The following is a 21,271-nucleotide window of genomic DNA, read 5'->3' as shown; positions in this document are numbered from 1 at the left end:
TCAGTTGAATTTTTACTATCCTCTTGTTTGAAATAACCCATCATAAATTACAACTATAATTACTTCTGTGTTGGGTCATTCTACTTCAATCTGTTCCTTGTGAAGCCCATAAATAGACATTGCACATAATGAGATTCCAATTCATTTTAGACTGTTGCTGCTGAGTCACTTAAATTTGAAAGGTCTCTATTTGTGTATAACATTGTGCATAATAATACCAGGTGAAATTACACAAAGTAGTTGTTTTGGGCATCAGATGTAAAGATGGTGTAAGATTGGCCTGATACAACTCTCCATTTCTGTCATTTGTCAGTTTTACTGTTCTGCAGTATAACTGCTGCAACCCACATAACTGGCAGCCTGGCTGATGCACTCGTAGGTAGGCCTCCCGCTGCTTTCCTTCATTCGACCATCTGTTCAACTACAAGTTTTATGATAACTGGATCCACAGCCTTTGTGAAATTTGTAAGTGAAATAATTCCACTTTTGGCTGTTAAAACATTATTTATTGTGATTGCAGTTTTGATGTGTACTCATTGTAAAGTATTCTGAAAGCAATCAGAATGAAATTGACATCTGCTGAGAGTGAAGATTTCAGACCTACTTCCATCGGATGTAGGAACCCACTCAATAATGTAAAGCCGTGACATGCTGTGTAAGAGTAGTTGCATTTGGTGTTGTGAATTTATCTGCTGTTTCATATACCATATTCTGGCGCTGCAGTCCGGAACCGCGGGACTGCTACGGTCGCAGGTTCGAATCCTGCCTCGGGCATGGGTGTGTGTGATGTCCTTAGGTTAGTTAGGTTTAAGTAGTTCTAAATTCTAGGGGACTTATGACCTAAGATGTTGAGTCCCATAGTGCTCAGAGCCATTTGAACCATTTTTTTCATATACCATACATGTTAGAAAGCTGGTGAAATTGTGATTTAAACACTTAAATTTAAATTTCATGTAGCAGGCATGGCAAATGGATCACAAAAGTGGCAAAGACGTAAATGTACATAGAGTCTGAGCTATGGAGTGCAAAGATGCTAATATATGGAGTCAGTATTATATGGTCTGTGAAATGCATCCACAGAAAGAAGAAAAGTGACTGAAATACGTGTTAAATAAAAATGGCATACACAAATGATACTGAGAATATGTATTAAAATTAGTTAGAAAGTTGAAGTGACTGTCAAATCATAATAGAACAGCTCCCAAAAATACAAGTACAGGAAAGGGCCTAAAATCTCAGATGTAGATGAAAATAGTGGTCAAAATACATAAAACAAGCACAGATCAGACAATGGAAAATCCAGGATGGAACATAACAGTATTATGAAAAGGAAAGTTCCTACTCACTATATAGTCGGGATGCTGAGTTGCAGATAGCTACAACTAAAAGACTGTCACAAATACATCTTTTGGCTAGTAAGGCCTTTGTCAAAACCTATATTTGTGACAGTCTTTTTGTTGTGCCCATCTGCGACTGAGCATCTACACTATGTGGTGAGTAGCAACTTTCCTTTTCATAATATTGTTATAGGACAAGCACAGATAATACATAAATCTAGGAAAGGTGCTAAATAGTAAAAAGCATAGCATTGTCTAGAATATTTGCCAGGATTAATATGGCTTAAGTCGATCATGTCAAAAAATACTAGATTGTAAGATATTCCCAAAGCAGTCTAGGAATTTTGTATTTTTAATGTCAGTTGATTCATTTAAAATGTATTCTGGCTGGTCTTGAAATACCCTATAAATTTTGTTCTCTTCTGAATAATCAAGATGTCTTCCTTTTCCAATTCTATGGAGATTTTCTAAAGAGTTTCAATGTTATCTAAACTGTGTCTAATTGCCAAAATATGATTCGCAAATGATCATTTAAAATTATCACTGGTTTTACTGTATTCTCTAAAACGAATGTTAAAAATTCTACCAGTTTGTCCTATATAAAACTTATTGCATTCTCCACAGCTGATTTTATAAACTCCAGATTGTGTGTAAGAGGAATAGTATTGGATACTAATGTGTTGCCAGTACGGAAGCCCATTTGCACTTTTGTGTTACGAAATTATTTACAGTGGGAATTTGTGGAATACGGCGACAGAAAGAAAACAATTTCTGGAGATTTGGATTTTCAAGTTCTTGAATATCAAGCCTGGAAATGAGAAAAGTTTTCCAAAATGTGAGACTTTTCTGTGTACAGATGATCTTGCCTTGACCATAGAAGATCAAACATTTGCACAGATTTAGGATAAACTCACAAAAACTGTGGCTGTTATGTAAAGATATCATAGGAATAATGCACTGAGACCAGATCCTGCAAAGACTGTAGTGCGTGAATTCCATGTGCACTCAATACTGAGAGGACAAACAGATTAGATTAGATTAGTTTAGATTAGTACTTGTTCCATAGATCATGAATACGGCACTTCGTAATGATGTGTAGTGCAAAGGACACCTGCTTGAGCACATAAATGCACCCTGCTGTCTGGGCTGTATCTGATACAGGCCTCACATCTACAGAAGCCATTGTGAGTATCTGGCCAAGAAAGTTGAAGCAAGAAATAATATCCTTTGAAAATTGTTGTTCAGCGAACAAGGTGCAAACTCTCTCTTTCTCATGTCAATGGCACATATTTATCTGCAGCCAAATATGCCTTTCCAGTATGGGGGAGGTCTGCTCGCTTGAAGAAAATAGGTGTCATCCTTAATGGAGTATTCCCTATGGTAACCGGTTGCCTGAGGACACACCAACTGTTCAAAGCAGTAGGCACCTTGGCTCCAGTAACGTGATCAGCAACTCATGAAAACAGTGAGAAAGTTGAGCAGAGTTGTGATGAAAGGCATGCGTATATGGAGTGGAGGGCACATTCATTACATCACAGTGACGAAAATTGAGAACTCCCCTCATGTCACAATTTAGCATAGATACTTTGCGCTGATACTCAGTTCAAGATGAGAGCTTATTGGATTAAACTGCCACAGAATACTTTGAGAATGCTCAGTCTGTTGTGAGCAGCTGCAGTGTTGGTCAAGACTGACCCAGCCAGATGCTGCCTGGATGACAAGGTCTTTTGTGCTTGTGGTCACATCCAAGATAAGTTTGTCCTGCTCCCCCATTACAGTGTATCTGTGTAGATCTATAGGTAGACTAAATGTGCCATCAATGTTGCTCAACATCTAGCCAAAAAAAGGACATGAAAAATGAAAAGAATAAAGACAGGGCAGTTACTTATTAAGGTAGGAGATGAATGTATGTCATTAAAATATGGATTAGGAAGAAAGACAAGGTAGAGCTAAACAATAGCACACAAAAATTTCAGATTCAAATTCAAAAATACTACTAATAATGAGTTGTTGTTCTTCAGTTTGATGAGAACTTCATTGGAATAGAATGAAGGACAAATATACTAATAATATAAAAAATAATTATTTTGTCTTACATTTTGAGGTAAATATTTGTAATGGATAATGCAGAACAAGATTAACAACAAAAATTTTTCTAAATTTCCTTATTTTCAGAGGATTCTCACTCAAGTATGTGTCAGTGATGTGTAGAACGTATTGTTTGTAACCACAGCAAGGTGCTTACCACATCACAAATGCAGTCTGCTGTGTGTCAGATAATCTAGGCTTAGCTTAAGTGACTCACTGTGTGCATCTGGCTCTTATAATAACATTTCTTGCAGTGCTGCTGCCTGGTACTGCATCTAGGTGCCACTAGATGAAATACTTCTCACAAGTGCAACATCCTCAGTTATATGTTTAGTAGGTTATTTGTTGATGTATCTTAACTGTGTTGTTACCTGCTAATTTTGGATTTGTGAATGTTGTTATGCTAATGAATATAAAAAAAATTCCTGCTGACAATAAGGCTTCATCAGTACTGACACTGACATATTAATGTTAGATGTGAATATATAATTATTCTCAAATGCTTTGAAATGATCAGTTACATGTTTAATTTAAATTGTGGGAAAAAACTGTGCTCTTGGACATAGACCTGTAATAAACTCCTAATTTCTCAAAATAGACAGCCAATGAAGTGTTTTCGGGTATTAGACAGTTATCACTTAGTAGTCAGAATGAACCACATCAGTTCATTGATCTCGATCAGTCATTTTATTGAGATATGATTAACAATTACAGTTGAGGTACCAGTGACGGGAAATAAAATCAACAGACATGATTTGGAAAATGACTGATTTGTTGCCTTTATCATTAGAATTCTGTTAACTCACCACAACTTTGTAGTCATATTTTATATGCTTGTGGCTTTACTTCCCATGGTGCCATATCTTTAAAAAGTAAGAATGTAGCATAAAATACAGAAATTGTGCCCAGTATGTTGGAGGCTGCTTATGCCTAGTGAGAGTTCATTACAGCTGAAAATGTAAGTATTTACTATTTCTCAGGGGAAATGAGAAAGCTTAACACTTTGGATGAACAAGGAAAAAAGTTCTATATCTGATTTTGTGTCAAGGTTTCTTATTAACTCCAATTTATTTTGTTAGACTGTTAACTACAGAGTTTTGTTGTATTTTTTATTCTGTCATACTCTAGTATCATCTTGTATTGGGCTTGCTGTCTTTTATCAATTAGTTAGTTACATGTTCTGTAGATAATTTGAACAATTATTTTATCAAAATGATGTGGAATGATTCAGTTTACAGGATATGTACCGAGCGAGGTGGCGCAGTGGTTAGCATACTGGACTCGCATTCGGGAGGACGACGGTTCAATCCCGCGTCCGGCCATCCTGATTTAGGTTTTCCGTGATTTCCCTAAATCGCTCCAGGCAAATGCCGGGATGGTTCCTTTGAAAGGGCACGGCCTACTTCCTTCCCCATCCTTCCCTAATCCGATGAGACCGATGACCTCGCTGTCTGGTCTTCCTCCCCAAACCAACCAACCAACCAGGATATGTAAACATAATTAGTTTTAACATTGAGGAATATATTATTCTTTTAGTCCTACTACATTTGAAAACTAGGTATTTTTTACAGGCTAGTAGTTTTTAAAGAATTTAGTTTGTGGAATATGAGGAGTTGTCCAAGAGAAATGATTTCAGATTAGATTTAAAACTTGATTTTCTACCTGTAGGGCATTTTTTGTTACTGGGCAAATGATCAAAAATTTTTCTTGCAGTGTATTGAACTCCTTTCTGAGCTGTTTACAACATTAAGAGTGGGTAATAAAGATAATTTTTCCTCTGGTGTTTTAGGTATAGACATCATTATTTTTCTCAAGTTGTGATGGACTATTTATAACATATTTCGTTAGCGAATATATGTATTGTGATGGTGCAGTCAAAATGACTTAACTTCTTGAAGAGGTACATGTATGAAGATCACGGCTGTACACCATGTATTAGTCTTACTGCTCAGTTTCATGCACTCAGCACTTTAAAGTGATGAGTTAAGGGAAAAAAAGCAAGATTTATTATGTAACACTAGTATCACACGCAAAAAAGTATGAACTCCATTTTCATTTTTCAATATATTCTGCACAATTTTTTCCATTCTGTTTTCGAAGTGTGATTGAAACCAACTGTGTATAATGCCATTGATTCCCTAAAATAAGAGTTTTTTGAAGAGAGTAACATGATCTACACAATCAAATGCTTTGGAAACGTCAGAGAAAATACCAGCTTGTGATATTCTGTTATTTAAGGCTTATACTATTTCAGAAAGAAGGTATAAATAGCATTCTCAGTTGAGCAAACCTAGAATCCAAACTGTGATAAGCTAAGTAAATTCTATATAATTAAATGTGAGACAGCTCTTGTGTACATTACTTTTTTGAATATATAGGAAATGATTTCAATAAGGAAACTAGACACTACATGTTTCTTCACACTTTTCTTATCAAGAGGTTTAACAATTGCATATTTTATTGCATCTGGAAAATATCACATTGCGCATTACTTACTGAAGTTGGAACAACATTTCAGAATTGTGTTTAAAATTCTGTCAAACCATTTTAGAATTTTTCTGTATCTAATAGCCTGATGTATTGTGGAATGATCTTCAGTTGAACCATTTAATCCTATATTACATTTAGAAAGTATTTGTTATAAATATTTGCTACTTGTGACTTGTCAGTCATATCATTGTCATTTAGTTTAATTGTTGTGGTATCTTGTACACTGACTGATTGTCCTGTCTCGTATTTGACAGTATCCCATACATTTTTAATCTTATTATCTGTATTATTAATTTCTGCCAGGATGTGCATACTTCTGGACATTTTAATGACTTTCCTTGAAATATTAAAATATCTTTTGTAGTATGCAAGTAATATCAACTCTTGACTTACTCAGGCCTTAACATAAATTTTCCTCTTATTCCTACATGAGATTTTACTTCCCTTAGCTATCCATGGCTTACTTTTTTAATGGATTTTTGATAACTTTTTAGGAAAGGTACTTCCATATATTGACACAAATTTACTAATCAGCTTCTGTAACTCTTCTAAACGTCATCCACATCCTCATCAGAATGTGAGCACATTGGTGCAGGAATACTGAAATAGCAGATCTTGGAACAATAGATTGCAGAATAGTGTCTGCTAAATTTGATTTTCAGTGGATAGGCATCTGGACCAGGTGAGGTGTCTGTCTGATTAGGTAGTGAGTATGCAAAACAACTTGCTTCCCTTTTAGTAACAGTTTATTGTAGATTGCTGGAGTGACAAAGGATGTCAAACATTTCCTATTTTTAAGAATAATCACCAGACAGATGAGCAGCAGAGGTCCTGCAAACCTAAGCACCTTCTGATCATCAGTTAGACCTGGATCACTACAGATATTGGCAAGCAGATCGGTGCCATGCACATCAATTCCCGGAAGTCATCCGGTACAGTGCTGCACTGTCAGTTGGTGAACAAAGTATGACATTACAGAGTATTGTATCAAATTTGTGACTGTATTTAGGACTCCATAGTGGGTAGAACTCCAGCAAGTTTTTTCTTAATGGGCCAAAAGAGAGATAAAGTTGGAAACAATAACAACTATAAAACATCTACAAGTACTGTTTGGGTGATTGGAAGTGGAATGAGCACATAAAAACAGCGGGAGAAGCAGGTGCCTTACTGAAATTAATGGGAAGAATCTTAAGGAAATATATTCATCCACAGAAGTTGTGGCTCACAAGACGCTAGTTTGATTCTTGAGTATTGCTCATCAATCTTGGACCTTTATCAGACAGGATTAATAGAAGAGAAGATTCAACAGAGAGTTGCACCATTCATCATGGGGTTGTTTAGTTAGTGAAAGAGTGTTACAGAGGTGCTCATCAGACACCAGCAACAAATGCTACAAGAGATATTTTATGCATCACGAATATGTTTTCTATCAAAATTGCAACAGCATATATTTGGAGAAGAATCAGATGACATATCACTTGGTGCCAAATGTCTGGTGATGTGACCACAATGGAGATTTGATATTGTTGTAATTATTACTACTACTGCTGCTACGACTATTACTAGTCGTGCTGTTCCATTGACAATACCTGAAATCTTGCGCCATTATACAAATTTTCTTCCTGTTAAGTTTTTATCTAGGAGAATATATGTCCTGATTTTAATTTTACCAATTCTTCATTTTATTTTTATATGTTTCTGATAATCCTGCCTGTTTTGTTTTGAGAAAGCCTTGTCACATAACTACAGTCAGTGGCATAAATTTTCAAGCATTTGTGATAATGAGTGGTCTTTCAATTGTCTGATATTTCATTTATGCCAATAACCAGCTTAATCAAATATTAGTGCCATACGCTCTGTTATTTTACATTAGGAGACTACAGCTGCTTCAAATGAACAAAATTATTTTGATACAGTGTCAATTTTTTATTCTGTGTTGTGCTTAAATTTGAGCATTGATGCTGCCCCAGGGTTTTGGTGTGGCAGTGACAGCATAATTTGGTGTGGCAGTGACAGCATAATTTGGTGTAGCAGTGACAGCATAATTTGGTGTACCAGTGACAGCATTATTTAATTTATTTGTAGTCTTCCTGTGAAAGATGTTTGCAAGTTGATAGTCTCTCAACATTAAATAACTGTAATAACTGTTAATTTCAATGAGAACTTGCTTGTGGCTGAAATGGGTGAATACATGTTCGTTCATGGCAGAATTTTCAGTCGGCATAGGTGCAATTTATTTCTTGTTAACACATTATTCCAATGTGTCCATATGTACTGACAGTGTTACTAAAAACTAATAAGATACACCCACAGACCTTTGCTGTTTGCAATGCAGTAGATCTTGCTAACTTTGTAGGTTGTGAGCAGATTATTGTTCTTAATGTCAGTGTGAAATTCAGGATGATGTGTGGAAAATTGGTTCATAGGGCTCCAGATATAAGCAGATATAATCTATTGCATAAATAGGTGAAACTTACTAGGTATGTAGTATTATTGGGAATAAGCCACTGTAGTGTGAAACATATCTTCTGTAATTTGACTTGGCAGTACAATCATACACAAGGTTCTTGTGTGTGATTGTTTTCCTATGAGCCACATAGGCGCTCTATTACTCTCAACTGTGGTAAATATAAATATATCAAACCCACCCTCAAAGGAGGTCGTATGAGATGTGTTCAAAATGTTAGGTGACTTTGTTTGTTTATGAAAAAATATTTATTTATTCGTCAATATTCATGTTGTCCCCTTCAGAGTAATCCCCCTCAGATACAATACAATGCTTCTTCCAATCCTCGAAGCACTTCTCATAAGTACTTTTTGGTACAGCCTTGAGTGCTTTCAGCAATGCATTTTTATTTCCTCAGTCATTAAAATATTCGTCCTTTTATAGCTCCCTTCAGTCTGGGCACAGGAAAAAGTCGCAGGTGGCCAAATCTCATGAATATGGTGGCTGAGGCATGATTGTTGTGTTATTTTTGGCCAAAAAATCTCTCACAAGCAATGACGAATGAGCAGATGCATTGTCATGATGCAAAAGCCATGAATTATTTTTCCACAGTTCTGGTCGTTTTTTGCATATTGCTTCTCGTAAATGGTGAATAACATAAAGGTAGTACTCCTTATTGACTGTACGACCTTGCAAAAATTCATGATTCACTATGCAACTGTAATAATTATAATAATAATAATAGTAATAATAAAAACAGTGAGCAGAACTGACATTTGATCGGACATGGTGTGCTTTTTTTTGTTTTGGTTTTGCGGGCTGCTTCCATTGGGACAATTGGGCTTCAGTTTCGATGTCATGACTGTAAACCCATATTTCGTCACCAGTTATGACAATTTTGAGCAAATCAGGATCATCATTGGCATCATTCAAGAACTCCTGAACGAAGCTTCTGATCAAAATTGAAAAGTTTTAGAACAAACTTCGCTGACATGTTTCATGCCCAAAACATCCGGAAAAATTGCATGACACGAGCTGACCGATATGCCAACATTCTCAGCAACTTCTCTTTTTTCCAAAACAATTTTCTGGACTGCTTTGACGTTATCATCTGCGGTTGTTGTGCTGGGGTGTCCAGAGTGAGGTTTGTCATTGGCATCTTCTCGGGCGTCTTGGAAGAGTTTGTACCATTTGTAACACCCCCCCCCTTTTTTTTTTTTTTTTTAAATAGAACGGGCTCACCGTATACCAATGTCAACATTTCAAGTGTTTTAGAGCACTTGACTCCATTTTTCACAGAAAATTTGATGCAAATTCCTTGCTCCATTTTTTATAATAATCGAAAATCATCAAGCACACTAAAACACATCTAACTTTTCTATTTGTCAAAAACAAACGAAGTATGCTGTACACTTGGGACTGTGTACATATGTTTGGGACATGTGTACCAACAATAAAAAAACAATAAAAAAAAGATCATTAATTGAATGTGCGTTGCCTGCACAATTTGAAAAGTCACCTTACTTTTTGAACAGCCCTCGTACATCACATTTTTGTCCAAGTTAAGTTTTCACTAGAATGAAGTGGTACACCACATGACACAAGCTACCATCGCAACAGATGCCTTTTTCTCTGTTTACAAGTTGGTCATCTGGGAAGAATATTGTATATCGGTGAAAAGGGCAGAGTTGGCTGAAGTTAAGTATCACACTAAGGGAAATTGTATCATTAAATAAAAGCAGGTCTTAAATTTCTACATCTAGCGGATACAGTTCTGGGGAGAAAAAAAAGAAAGCTACATTGGAAGTGGACGTACAAGAACGTTGTATATCATTATAATGTAAACATTTACACTAAAGTAATATGTGTGGTCTGGCTGATTTGTGCAGAGCAACAACTGGACAATGATACTTTTGAACAAGTGCCTTGTTTTGACAGAATATTTTACAACAGTAGAGCAAATGTTTATTGTTTTGGGGCACTATAGTCTTGGGACAATACTTTTGTATTATCTGTGAAAAAAGAAGAGTAATGATTGTCATGATTACATATTAATGGAAGTATCTGATATCTGAAGCATATTTAAGTACAAAGAAAATGAGCCAAAATGACTTCATTTCTGTTCTTGTCCTTACAGGAATTATGAAGTGTGACATAACAGTGAGAACTACTACCGTTACATGGTTGAAGATCGATGCAAATGATCCAAATTCAGTATCTCAATACATTGCAAGTGTCAGTCATGCATAGTTATTAGTGCATTATGTCATAGTTAAGTGAATTCAATCAGGTTGTTAGTGCTAATGTGGTTGGTGCATCCTTTATTGGCTAAAGAGGTGCTGCTTCTGTCATCAGGGAAAATTAGGATCTAGTTAGATATGTGTAAGCACCATGATCTACAGGGAATTTTATGTGAACTTACCTTCTGACTGAACAGTTCAATTTATTTTTCCTCTGTTTAATTTTTTCTTTGTTATTGTTCATTGTCCTACAAAAAACTAGTTTTTTTTTTTTTTTACTTTTGTGGTTAATTGAAAAAAAAATCTGTGTGTCAGATAATGTATTCTGTTAATACTTTTATTATTTTTACCATTCTAATAGAGAACAGATATTCTTTACATAGAATGTTATTTCACCATGTACTTTTACATGATATGCAACATTCTTACATGAAAAGCTATGTTAAATTTAAGGCAACTTCCGAAATATTGTGAAACGTGCTAAATACATGTCACTCTTCTATTATACATAGTGTATCAGTTGATGATATACACACACACACACACACACACACACACACACACACACACACACACACACACACACACAGGATAACAAGTGTATCACTTGTTGATACATAGTAAACACACACACAGGAAAACAACAAATATTTTTACTTCATGAGAAATTATGAAATTATGATGTACAACCTTCTCAAAGTAAGGTAATTGTACAACAGTTTCTTTCTGTCACGAGAGCATCTGTGGCACATAACATGTGCTGCACTATTATTGATACATTTTACTTGAAATGCAAATGTTAGAAATTATTTTCCATTCAGTAATGTCTTTTGTAATAATGTTCTGGTGTAACTCATCTTTAAGAAAAATGTGCTGTAAGAATATTAATTGGTACCCACCCATGATGATCTTGTGGACATCTGTTTAATGAGTTGGTCATTCTGACTCCTGCTTCACAATATATATATTCCCTCATGAGGTTCATTGTAAATAACCCACTACAGCTCAAAAGGAACAATGATGTACTTCATTACAATACCAGAAGGAAAATGAACAATATAGGAAAAGACAGATTGCTACTTACCATAAAGAAGACACATTAAGCTGCAGACAGCCATAATTGAAAGACACTTACATAGCGCTTTTGGAAACAGCCTTCATCAGTAAGGAAAAATGACATTCATTACTCCACAGTAAGATTGTCTTTAGCACGAAAAGGAGTGCACAATGTGCATCGAAACTTTTGACTACTTTTCCAGTGATATAAAATGTCTGACAGTGAGCAAAGTAAAACAAACTGAGAAAGTTTCTCCTTGACAACTGCTTCTATTCAGTAGAAGAATTTCTACTATGATGTGGAAAAGGTGGTGGGTAGGAATTATTAACATCTGTATATCTTTTTTTTTTTTCTTTTTGGGAAAATACTTTAAAAATGTTGAATAGATACAAATTAATTTACAATATGAAAGCAAAAAGATTCATTCCACCTCATTACGATCTATCAAAATGATCCATGGAACATGTAACTAAGTAACAAATGAACTACAAGTTAATGTACAATACAAATGTAAAATGAGTCATTCCATGTCATTATGATTTAATGTGTAAATGATCCATGAAACATGCAAGTAACTAACTAACTTCTTTTCAGTATGGCAACTATCAGGATCTGTAATGTCAACTGTCTGATTTAATTGATGGTAACACTGAGTTTTTAGTTACACTAGGGAATTAATTGTCTTTTTTAATGTCAGTGTTTCATAATCTCTTTCCTATCTTAATTTTAGTGTGAATCGTATTGCCTATACACATACCTATTATAAAATATTGAAGTAGTAACTGTCTTTTTGTGCCTGTTTTAAAATGTACAGAGATGGCACTCCAAAATGTAATTGTTCATGTTTCTGTGTAAATGTTTATGTATGAGAGTAAATGATAGAACATGACTATCACTGGATGTCCTCAGCAGTGCCTTAAGAAAACTTTAATTGTACTTATTGCATCATGTTTTAGTACAGTGATGACAATGTCTCTAGATTTGGGTACAATATGTGGCCCATATGGTGACTATGGAAACAGTACCATACTAGACCCAGCCTTACAAAGAAGTCTGGCTTTCAGATCAACCACTGAGCTTATGACCCCCTGCACTTTAACATGTTTTACTGTTGTTAAAAACAATGGACTTGTTTGAATTCTTAACAAAGCCTAAGTATGTACAGCAGAACCCATTGCCTTAAGATATGCTGTTATTTGCACCTTCTCATTTTGTTGCCACCATGGTCCTATTTTCAAGACTTTTGATGCATTGTACTGTTCCCCAAGTAAATTATTTTTTAACAGTTTTAGTAGCATTACTTTCTGGACCAGCATTGTACGGCTTACTTGCTGAAGTGTCTGCTGTAAAAGGTGCGGTGAAGCTTGAAAAATGGCACATACTGATTTTCCTTATCCTTTGAACTGTTGAATAGCTGTAGGATTGATTGAAGTATAGCCTTCCTTTTAATATGCTTATCGATTTTCCAACTTGGTGCTTTCAAATACTTCCTGATCATAGGTATTAAAGTCTAATGCTTTTGGTATGTTAAATCAGCACCCATAAAGCTACACAGTATTGAGATCTTTCTCAACTAGAAAAATGTTGGAAGTATTTCTACCATGGGCATCTTAGTTCATAACGATAATATTATGAGAAGGAAAGGTGCTATTCACCATATAGTGGAGATGTCGAGTCACAGATAGGCACAACAAAAACTCTTACAATTAAAGCTTTCGGCCATTGGCCAACGCCTACAATAGACACACATACGCATGAGTGCGCGCGCGCATGCATGACTTTCCTTCTCATAATATTGTTACATTCCATCCTGGATTTTCCATTGTTCGATTAGTTTATAGTGAATGTTTTCATTATGATGTGCAGAGACAGGACAAAATTTGAGCAAGTGTATATATGTCAGTAGAAGAGCTTGCCTTTTTTGTGTCTGGAATTGATTTTAGACATTTGAATGTGAGAAAAATATTGAGGAAACACAATTCACCTAACCGCTGTGGCAACCAGCACTGCACTAACTACCACCATTACCCTTCTGTGTTGCAATCTGCTGTTAAACATAATCATAGAATAAAGGCTTTCACGACCGGATGCCATAGCTGCTGGTAAACCTTTCAGGAGTCAGCAAGACTCAGCGGAAGAACACTTCTGAGGATGTCCAGTGCAGTCCTGGACGAAATTTAGGAACAGAAGAGTTTCTTGGACCACAACCTCGCATCCCGAAAGATTTACCAGCAGCTATGTCAAAGATAATGCTAACCATCTGGCATTTTCAGTTTATACACACAGTGTTCCAGGGAGGGGTGGAGACTATATTGTTGGTATGTTGTCAGTGTGTTGTTCGGAACATACTGGAGACCCGAGCCTCTTTTTAGCATTCATTATGATGCCTGTCTAAGGATGTTTATATTTTCATTAACATACTGTTGTTAATTATTATTCAAATTGGATGTCTTTTAGTAATGACCACGCTGCTGTATTTTTTGTAGTTGTGGAGATACTGAAGGAACAGCTCAGTCAGTTTGCCAGTACTGAAGATGAAAATCGTTACCTCTGGCTCTGCAAGCTGGTAATGGACAGTTCTGTAGCAGAAAGCTGCTCCCACCATATAATGCCGCCACATCGTAAAACAAAGGTAATGGATTGCTGGAAGCATTTGAAATTTCAAGTATATGACTTTGTAGCTCACTGTTAGGTCTCTTAGCTAGCAGTTGTTCTGTTACTTTATTTTATAGTGTACTTTCAAAGTCAATCACTGTCAGTCAAGAAAATTATAATTTGTTACATTATAACAACTACATGCTTAATAGATAAGTTTCATAATACAGGGAACTTCAGTTTTCAATTCTCTGATTTTATGTTTTTCATGATTCTACTCCAGAAATTCATAGCCCCTGTTGTGAAAAACGCGTAAGATCAATGTTAAAAATTCCCTGATTTTACATTTCTTCCTAGTAAGGTTTACCTTGATTCTAAGTTCTTACTCAACATCTCACTTGACTTCGTCCCATTTTCTTCCTATTGACATTTGAAGTGACCGAATGAGTTATAAGTGGCTCACACCATAGATGGTGGCGGACTTGAGGGAATATTTTAGGCCGTTGTGGAGAGGAGAGATGTGAGAAAGGAAATGCTGATGTAATCCATGATTGGTGTTGCCAAGCAACTTGAACATTAAGCTTCACCGTGCAATTATGATACAACTACTACTAGGTTGCAGTGGTAATGGAAAATTAAGACAGTTGATGCAAAGTGTTCCGTACTGAGCCAATACGTGGCGAGATAGCCCAGTCACCACCTTTTCTTGTGGCACTTGTAACTCAGTCTCATCTTTTTGCATGTATTTCTGATGTACTGTATTCAGCAACAATATCAGTCATCAACATTTAAATTTTAATACGCTCAGCCGTAATTGAGGAAACACGGCCCATTTCCAGCTAGTGAACTCTTATTGCCTGGTGACTTGTTAAGTCACCCAGTAGCCAACAAAGCCACCACACCACACTAACACACATAAAACAATTAAAATCGCTCAAAAGAGGAAAGGCCGCTGGACCTGATGGGATACCAGTTAGATTTTACACAGAGTACATGAAGGAACTTGCCCCCCTTCTTCCAGCGATGTACCGTAGGTCTCTAGAAGAGCTTAGCGTTCCAAAGGATTGGAAAAGGGCACAGGTCATCCTCGTTTTCTTGAAGGGACATCAAACAGATGTGCAGAACTATAGACCTATATCTCTACTGTCGACCACTTGTTGAATTCTGTAACACGAGTATAATGACTTTTCTGGAGACTAGAAATCTACTCTGTAGGAATCAGCATGGGTTTAGAAAAAGACGATCGTGTGAAACCCAGCTCGCGCTATTCGTCCACGAGACTCAGAGGGCCATAGACACGGGTTCACAGGTAGATGCCGTGTTTCTTTGTTTCTTGACTTCCGCAAGGCGTTCGATACAGTTCCCCATAGTTGTTTAGTGAACAAAGTAAGAGCATATGGACTATCAGACCAATTGTGTGATTGGATTGAAGAGTTCATAGATAACAGAATGCAGCATGTCGTTCTCAGTGGAGAGAAGTCTTCCGAAGTAAGAGTAATTTCAGGTGTGCCGCAGGGGAGTGTCGTAGGACTGTTTCTATTCTCAATATACATAAATGACCTTGTGGATAACATCGGAACTTCACTGAGGCTTTTTGTGGATGATGCTGTAATATATCAAGAGGTTGTAACAATGTAAAATTGTACTGAAATGAAATGCTGGAGGATCTGCAACAAATTGACGCATGGTGCAGTGAATGGCAATTGAATCTCAATGTAGACAAGTGTAATGTGCTGCAAATACATAGAAAGAAAGATCCTTTATCATTTAGCTACAATATAGCAGGTCAGCAACTGGAAGCAGTTAATTCCATAAATTATCTGGGAGTAGGCATTAGGAGTGATTTAAAATGGAATGATCATATAAAGGTGATCATCAGTAAAGCAGATGCCAGACTGAGATTCATTGGAAGAATCCTAAGGAAATGCAATCCGAAAACAAAGGAAGTAGGTTACAGTACATTTGTTCGCCCACTGCTTGAATATTGCTCACCAGTGTGGGATCCGTACCAGATAGAGTTGATAGAAGACATAGAGAAGATCCAACGGAGAGCAGCGCGCTTTGTTACAGGATCTTGTAGTAATCACGAAAGTGTTACGGAGATGATAGATAAACTCCAGTGGAAGACACTGCAGGAGAGACGCTCAGTAGCGGCTTTTGTTGAAGTTTCAAGAACATACCTTCACCGAGGAGTCAAGTAGTATATTGCTCCCTCCTACATACATCTCGTGAAGAGACCATGAGGATAAAATCAGAGAGATTAGAGCCCACACAGAGGCATACTGACGATCTTTCTTTCCATGAACACTAAGAGACTGGAATAGAAGGGAGAACCGATAGAGGTACTCAATGTACCCTCCGCCACACACCACCAGGTGGCTTGTGGAGTATGGATGTAGATGTAGATGTAGGAAATGAGCTCGCCTATTGGGTGTGGGGAGAGGGAGAGTGGCTGTTCAGCAACAGGAGTGCTGGTATGGGTGAAACCATTTTGTGAAGTGATGAAAATACACTTTTTGTGCAAATGATATGCTATGACGGAGATTTCACACAGAAATAGAAAAAGGGTTTTGCGACAGCATATTTTGGAAAGACTTTAGTGTTCAAATCTAACAAGCCACAGTTGCAACAACTACATACGCTATGCATGTATGCACTGTATGCACTTTCCACTGCATACAAACCACACACTGTAGATTGTAAAGACTAGCAGCAATGATAGAGGACATGAAGCGAAACTGTAGCACCCGAGCTTTCTTCCAAATTTACATTTTATGCAATGTAGAGAAAGTCACTGAGCCAACTTCTAATAAGCTTGTAACATTGATTGGGGAAGTAAACTAATTTTTTCATGTCTCTGTTTCTCTCATCAGGCCCAGAAGAACACTTCAATGGAGGTGGGCATATGAAGTGCAGCTCATAAGTGTAGTCATTTTCAGGAGAAATGTTAGTACTGATGATAGACATGGTTTCTATACATAGGCAACATTGATGGTGAAATGGTGTACAAAGAAAAGGGGCAAGCGAGAGCTATTAAATATACTGCATAGATTGCTGAAAAGCAGGCTAGGTACCAGGAATCACTTAAGATGTGAAAAAAATATCAAACAATGAAAAAGGGCAAACAGTTCTTGTACATGGTAAATTGTCCACTGAAAGAACGTGTAAAAAATATACAATAAGTAATAAGACATCATGGAGTTTGAGTGATGTGCCCTTCCTTGTTGGCCTTCTCTGCACTACTTGGTTGGTGGTAAACTATTTTTTATGGCTGAGTGCTAGATTGTATAAGTCATTGCTCTTTCTAGTATTATATTTATGAATATTACTAGGTGCACCCCACAGTATTACCTGCAGTTAGACAGTTATTTATAAAGAAGTGTTAGTGCTGAAAGTAACTATCCGTGTGTAGGTGCCATCACAATAGTTATCTCTTGGAGGTATTCAGGCATGAGTCACTTACTGTGCAGTAAACTGCACAACATTAGAAGAAATTGAGATGATGTGAGAAACTGATAGAATAAACATTGCTCACAACTCAACTTGTGCAATACAAATTCTCAACATTAATCCCTCTGGGCTATCGAGACCCAAGAAGCAAATGGAACCAACAAAAAAATTACAAATCATTCAAATCCAAACAGAGAAGCAAAGTTGATGTTTGAGAAACCTAATAATATCACAATGCAGTAGATTTCCAAAACATTCTATGTTCTGCAAAATATTTTCATGTGAATACATTACATTGTTATAGAGTGTAGTGATGATTTTATCCTACAGGAGTATTTCTGCTGTCCTAGATTTATGTATATCCTTATTTTATTTGTCAAAACAGTTAAAAACTAATCTTACACTAAACTTAACACATTTATTTTATAGTACACTTTCATATGACTTTTTAGTCATGTTACCCATCCCATGGTAACAGCAGTCACACTGAACATCCCATGGGAACAGTGATTATTCCCCCCACCCCCCCCCACCCCCAAAAAAAAAAAAAAAAAAAAAAAAAAAAAAAAAAAAAAAAAAACGGGATGGAAGGTAGGCAGTGTGCAGTGTGTCAAATGCAGGAAATAGTTTATTTCCATTAAAAAGTTCATCCAAATCAGTCCAGCTGCTTCTTCATGAAGGACGAACAAACAAAGTAACTTGACAAAGAAAGAAAATAAACAGTTTGTACATGCAAGGATGTCTTCTGGCCTAATGTGTGTGCCTGTTACAAACGGATGTGCTGACATATCGTGATCGAATCCAGCCTCACTAAAACCATACAATATTCTACGTGTAAGTGCATGATGTTTCTTTGTCGTACGCATTTAAATGAAGCTGTCCTTGTGAGTCTGCAAGCATCTCAGGACTATAAGATACACCTGATACTCATCGGCTAAAACACAACAGGCTTTATGGAAGTATGGATTAAAAAACACGTGAGGATTGTATAAGCATAGTATTCAATGTGTTGAGTCATATTATTTAGGATGTATACAGTTCAAATGTCAAAGAGTAATCAGCTTTTTCTAAGAGTAATTGTTGTTCCACATTTCGCATTTATTCATGAAATTAATAAATATCTTGTACTACACACTTTTAAAAGTAGCCTATGTGTTAATTCAGGGTATAAGCTAATTCTGGTCCATAATTTCTTCCAAATCCATCCAGCCCTGTCAGCATGAAGGAGTAACAAATATACACATAAACTTATGAATTTATAATATACAGGGTGTCCCATATATCTTGACTACCCTAAATAACTGTTTGTCCAGATGCAAATTACAAAATGTTTCAAGCAAATGTTCTTTAGCCGTCAGGGGGACACCAATCAGCATGATTGCCTTTGGTGTAGCTTTGTTTTATACAACAGTTTTTTTTGTTTTTTACAGCAGTACAACTTTTTTAAATGGCACTCTGTATTTTTTATTTGGTAATTCATTTCCTTTCCTAAAGACCTATTCAGAAATGTATCACAGTGTACCATTCACTGAAACACAAAGTTATTAATTACATAATACAACATTAACTTTGAGCCCAGGATCACAAATTCGTCCACTTGCTGGAGTTGTCAGAAAACAAATGAAAACCAAGTAAAAACATAACACAAAATTGACTTGACTCTGCTGTACCATTGCCCAGGAGTAGAACATTCAAAGGTGCTCAAAGTGGTGACCCTGGACACCAATACACTGGTGCATTCATTGAATGAAAGAATTATTTACTGCTTCCAGTGGTGCTTGCCGAAGAGAATTACAAGCAAGCATGATACATTGCTGCATGTTCTCTGGAGTTGTTGGGATATCACGATGGACAATGTCTTTAATGCATCCCCCCCAAAAAAAGTCTAGAGGATTTAAATCAGGAGACCTATCAGGCCAAGTAACTGTTCCTCCTCAACCAATCCACCTGGCAGGATACCTTCAGTTCAGAACACGATGTACACGCAAGGCATTAGGTGCTGGACGTTCATCGTGTTGATACCACATGAGCATTCTGAGCTTCTGGTTCTTAACAGCACTTCATCCAGAAGAGGAGGAAGAATTTGTTTGAGGAAGTTGGCATATGCTTTGCTGTTTAGACTAACATTGATGAAATAAGGGCCAATAATTGTAGTACCAAGCATCCCACACCAGATGTTAACTCTCCATTGACACTGATGTTCCACCTGTCTAAGCCATTGTGGGTTGTTGCTGGACCAATAATGAATGTTTCTTGTATTTACCTGTCCTTTGTTTGAGAAGGAACATTCATCGGTAAATACCACTTTGGGGAAGAAGTTTGTGTTGGCAAGGATTTGCTACTGTGCCCATTGACAGAACTGTACATGATTCTGGAAATTATTCCCATGCAATTCTTGATGTAGGTGTACATGGTAAGGATGGAACCAGTGATGTGTAAAAATATGATATATACTGGTTTTAGAAATGCCAATCTCGTGTTCAAGCTGTCATGTGCTCACATGTGGATTCATAGCAATGGAAGTGAGAGCAATAACTTCGGCAGCTTGCGTTGTCATGGGTTGAAACTTCCCGTTTCCTGAAGCGTCGCAGCAAGACGAGAAAATGTCTGTCGGGAAGGTGGGTTCTTGTCAGGATATTGCTCTCTGTACAGTTCCGCTGCCTGCGTAGCATTTCGCCTACCTTCAACAACAACAACAACAACAACAATAAAAGAAACATTTGGTTGATGCACTTTGTTGGAAGGACAGCTTTTACTGTATGCCTGCTCTACACAACAGTATTTAAAAGGACTAAACTAGTGTACTAAATGTACCTGTACATAAGAAAACAGTATTGCAATTACTGTTCTGCTAACTGACATTCCCCATAGATGAGTAGCATTCCTACCTTCTCGTCATTGGTGTACATTCTACTCACACAACTCTTCAACTGACGATGGTTGACAGAATGATGGATGTGCATTCTGCTTATGTTTACATTTTTTCTCTGTCAACGTCAGCACGTGGATGTGTTCCATTACCCCGAGTACCTGCATTAAGCGCTGGGAGTGTCAGTGTTGTGTTATGTAATGAATAACGTTGTGTTGCAGTGAATGGTACACAGTGATACATTTTCGAATAGGTCTTTTAGGAGAGGAAATGAATTACCGAATAAAAAATACAGGGCGCCATTTAAAAAAGTCATACTGCTGTTCATATCTTTGTAAAAAACAAAGGTGCAACGAAGGCAATCATGCTGATTGATGTCCCTCTGATGGCTAAAGAACATTTGCTTGACACATTTTGTAATTTGCGTCTGGACAAATAGTTATTTAGTGTGGTCAAGATAAATGGGACACCCTGTATAGGGGATAGTGTTGTTTGTACACTGTGATTGATTGTTGACAGAAAAAGTCATAAGAGAGTAAATCCACTGTCGGGTCTGTTTTCAGTGTGCTCAGCTGTTTTAAGAGCTGTCTGCCTGAGGTTTTGGCGTGGACACCACCCACGTATTGTGCGACACTATTATGAGCTCCTGTGCAACAAACACTTTTTCATCAGTGACAAGTTACCCCAGAGTACTTTTAT

The 21,271-nt window shown here is 36.9% G+C and overlaps 1 protein-coding gene across 1 annotated transcript in view; it reads left to right on the top strand.

Annotated features, from left to right (window-relative positions):
- Nucleotides 1-21,271, top strand: part of LOC126195543 (uncharacterized) — a 111,263-nt gene that overhangs the window by 46,239 nt on the left and 43,753 nt on the right. Inside the window, exon 6 of the mRNA XM_049934167.1 lies at nucleotides 14,145-14,290. Within this exon, the coding sequence (XP_049790124.1) occupies nucleotides 14,145-14,290 (146 nt within the window). The remainder of the gene's footprint in view (nucleotides 1-14,144; nucleotides 14,291-21,271) is intronic.

The sequence above is a fragment of the Schistocerca nitens genome, chromosome 7 (genome assembly GCF_023898315.1).
Source record: "Schistocerca nitens isolate TAMUIC-IGC-003100 chromosome 7, iqSchNite1.1, whole genome shotgun sequence".
NCBI lineage: Eukaryota > Metazoa > Arthropoda > Insecta > Orthoptera > Acrididae > Schistocerca > Schistocerca nitens.
Note: the sequence above shows the minus strand (reverse complement) of the source record. Positions and strands in the feature narration are given on the sequence as shown.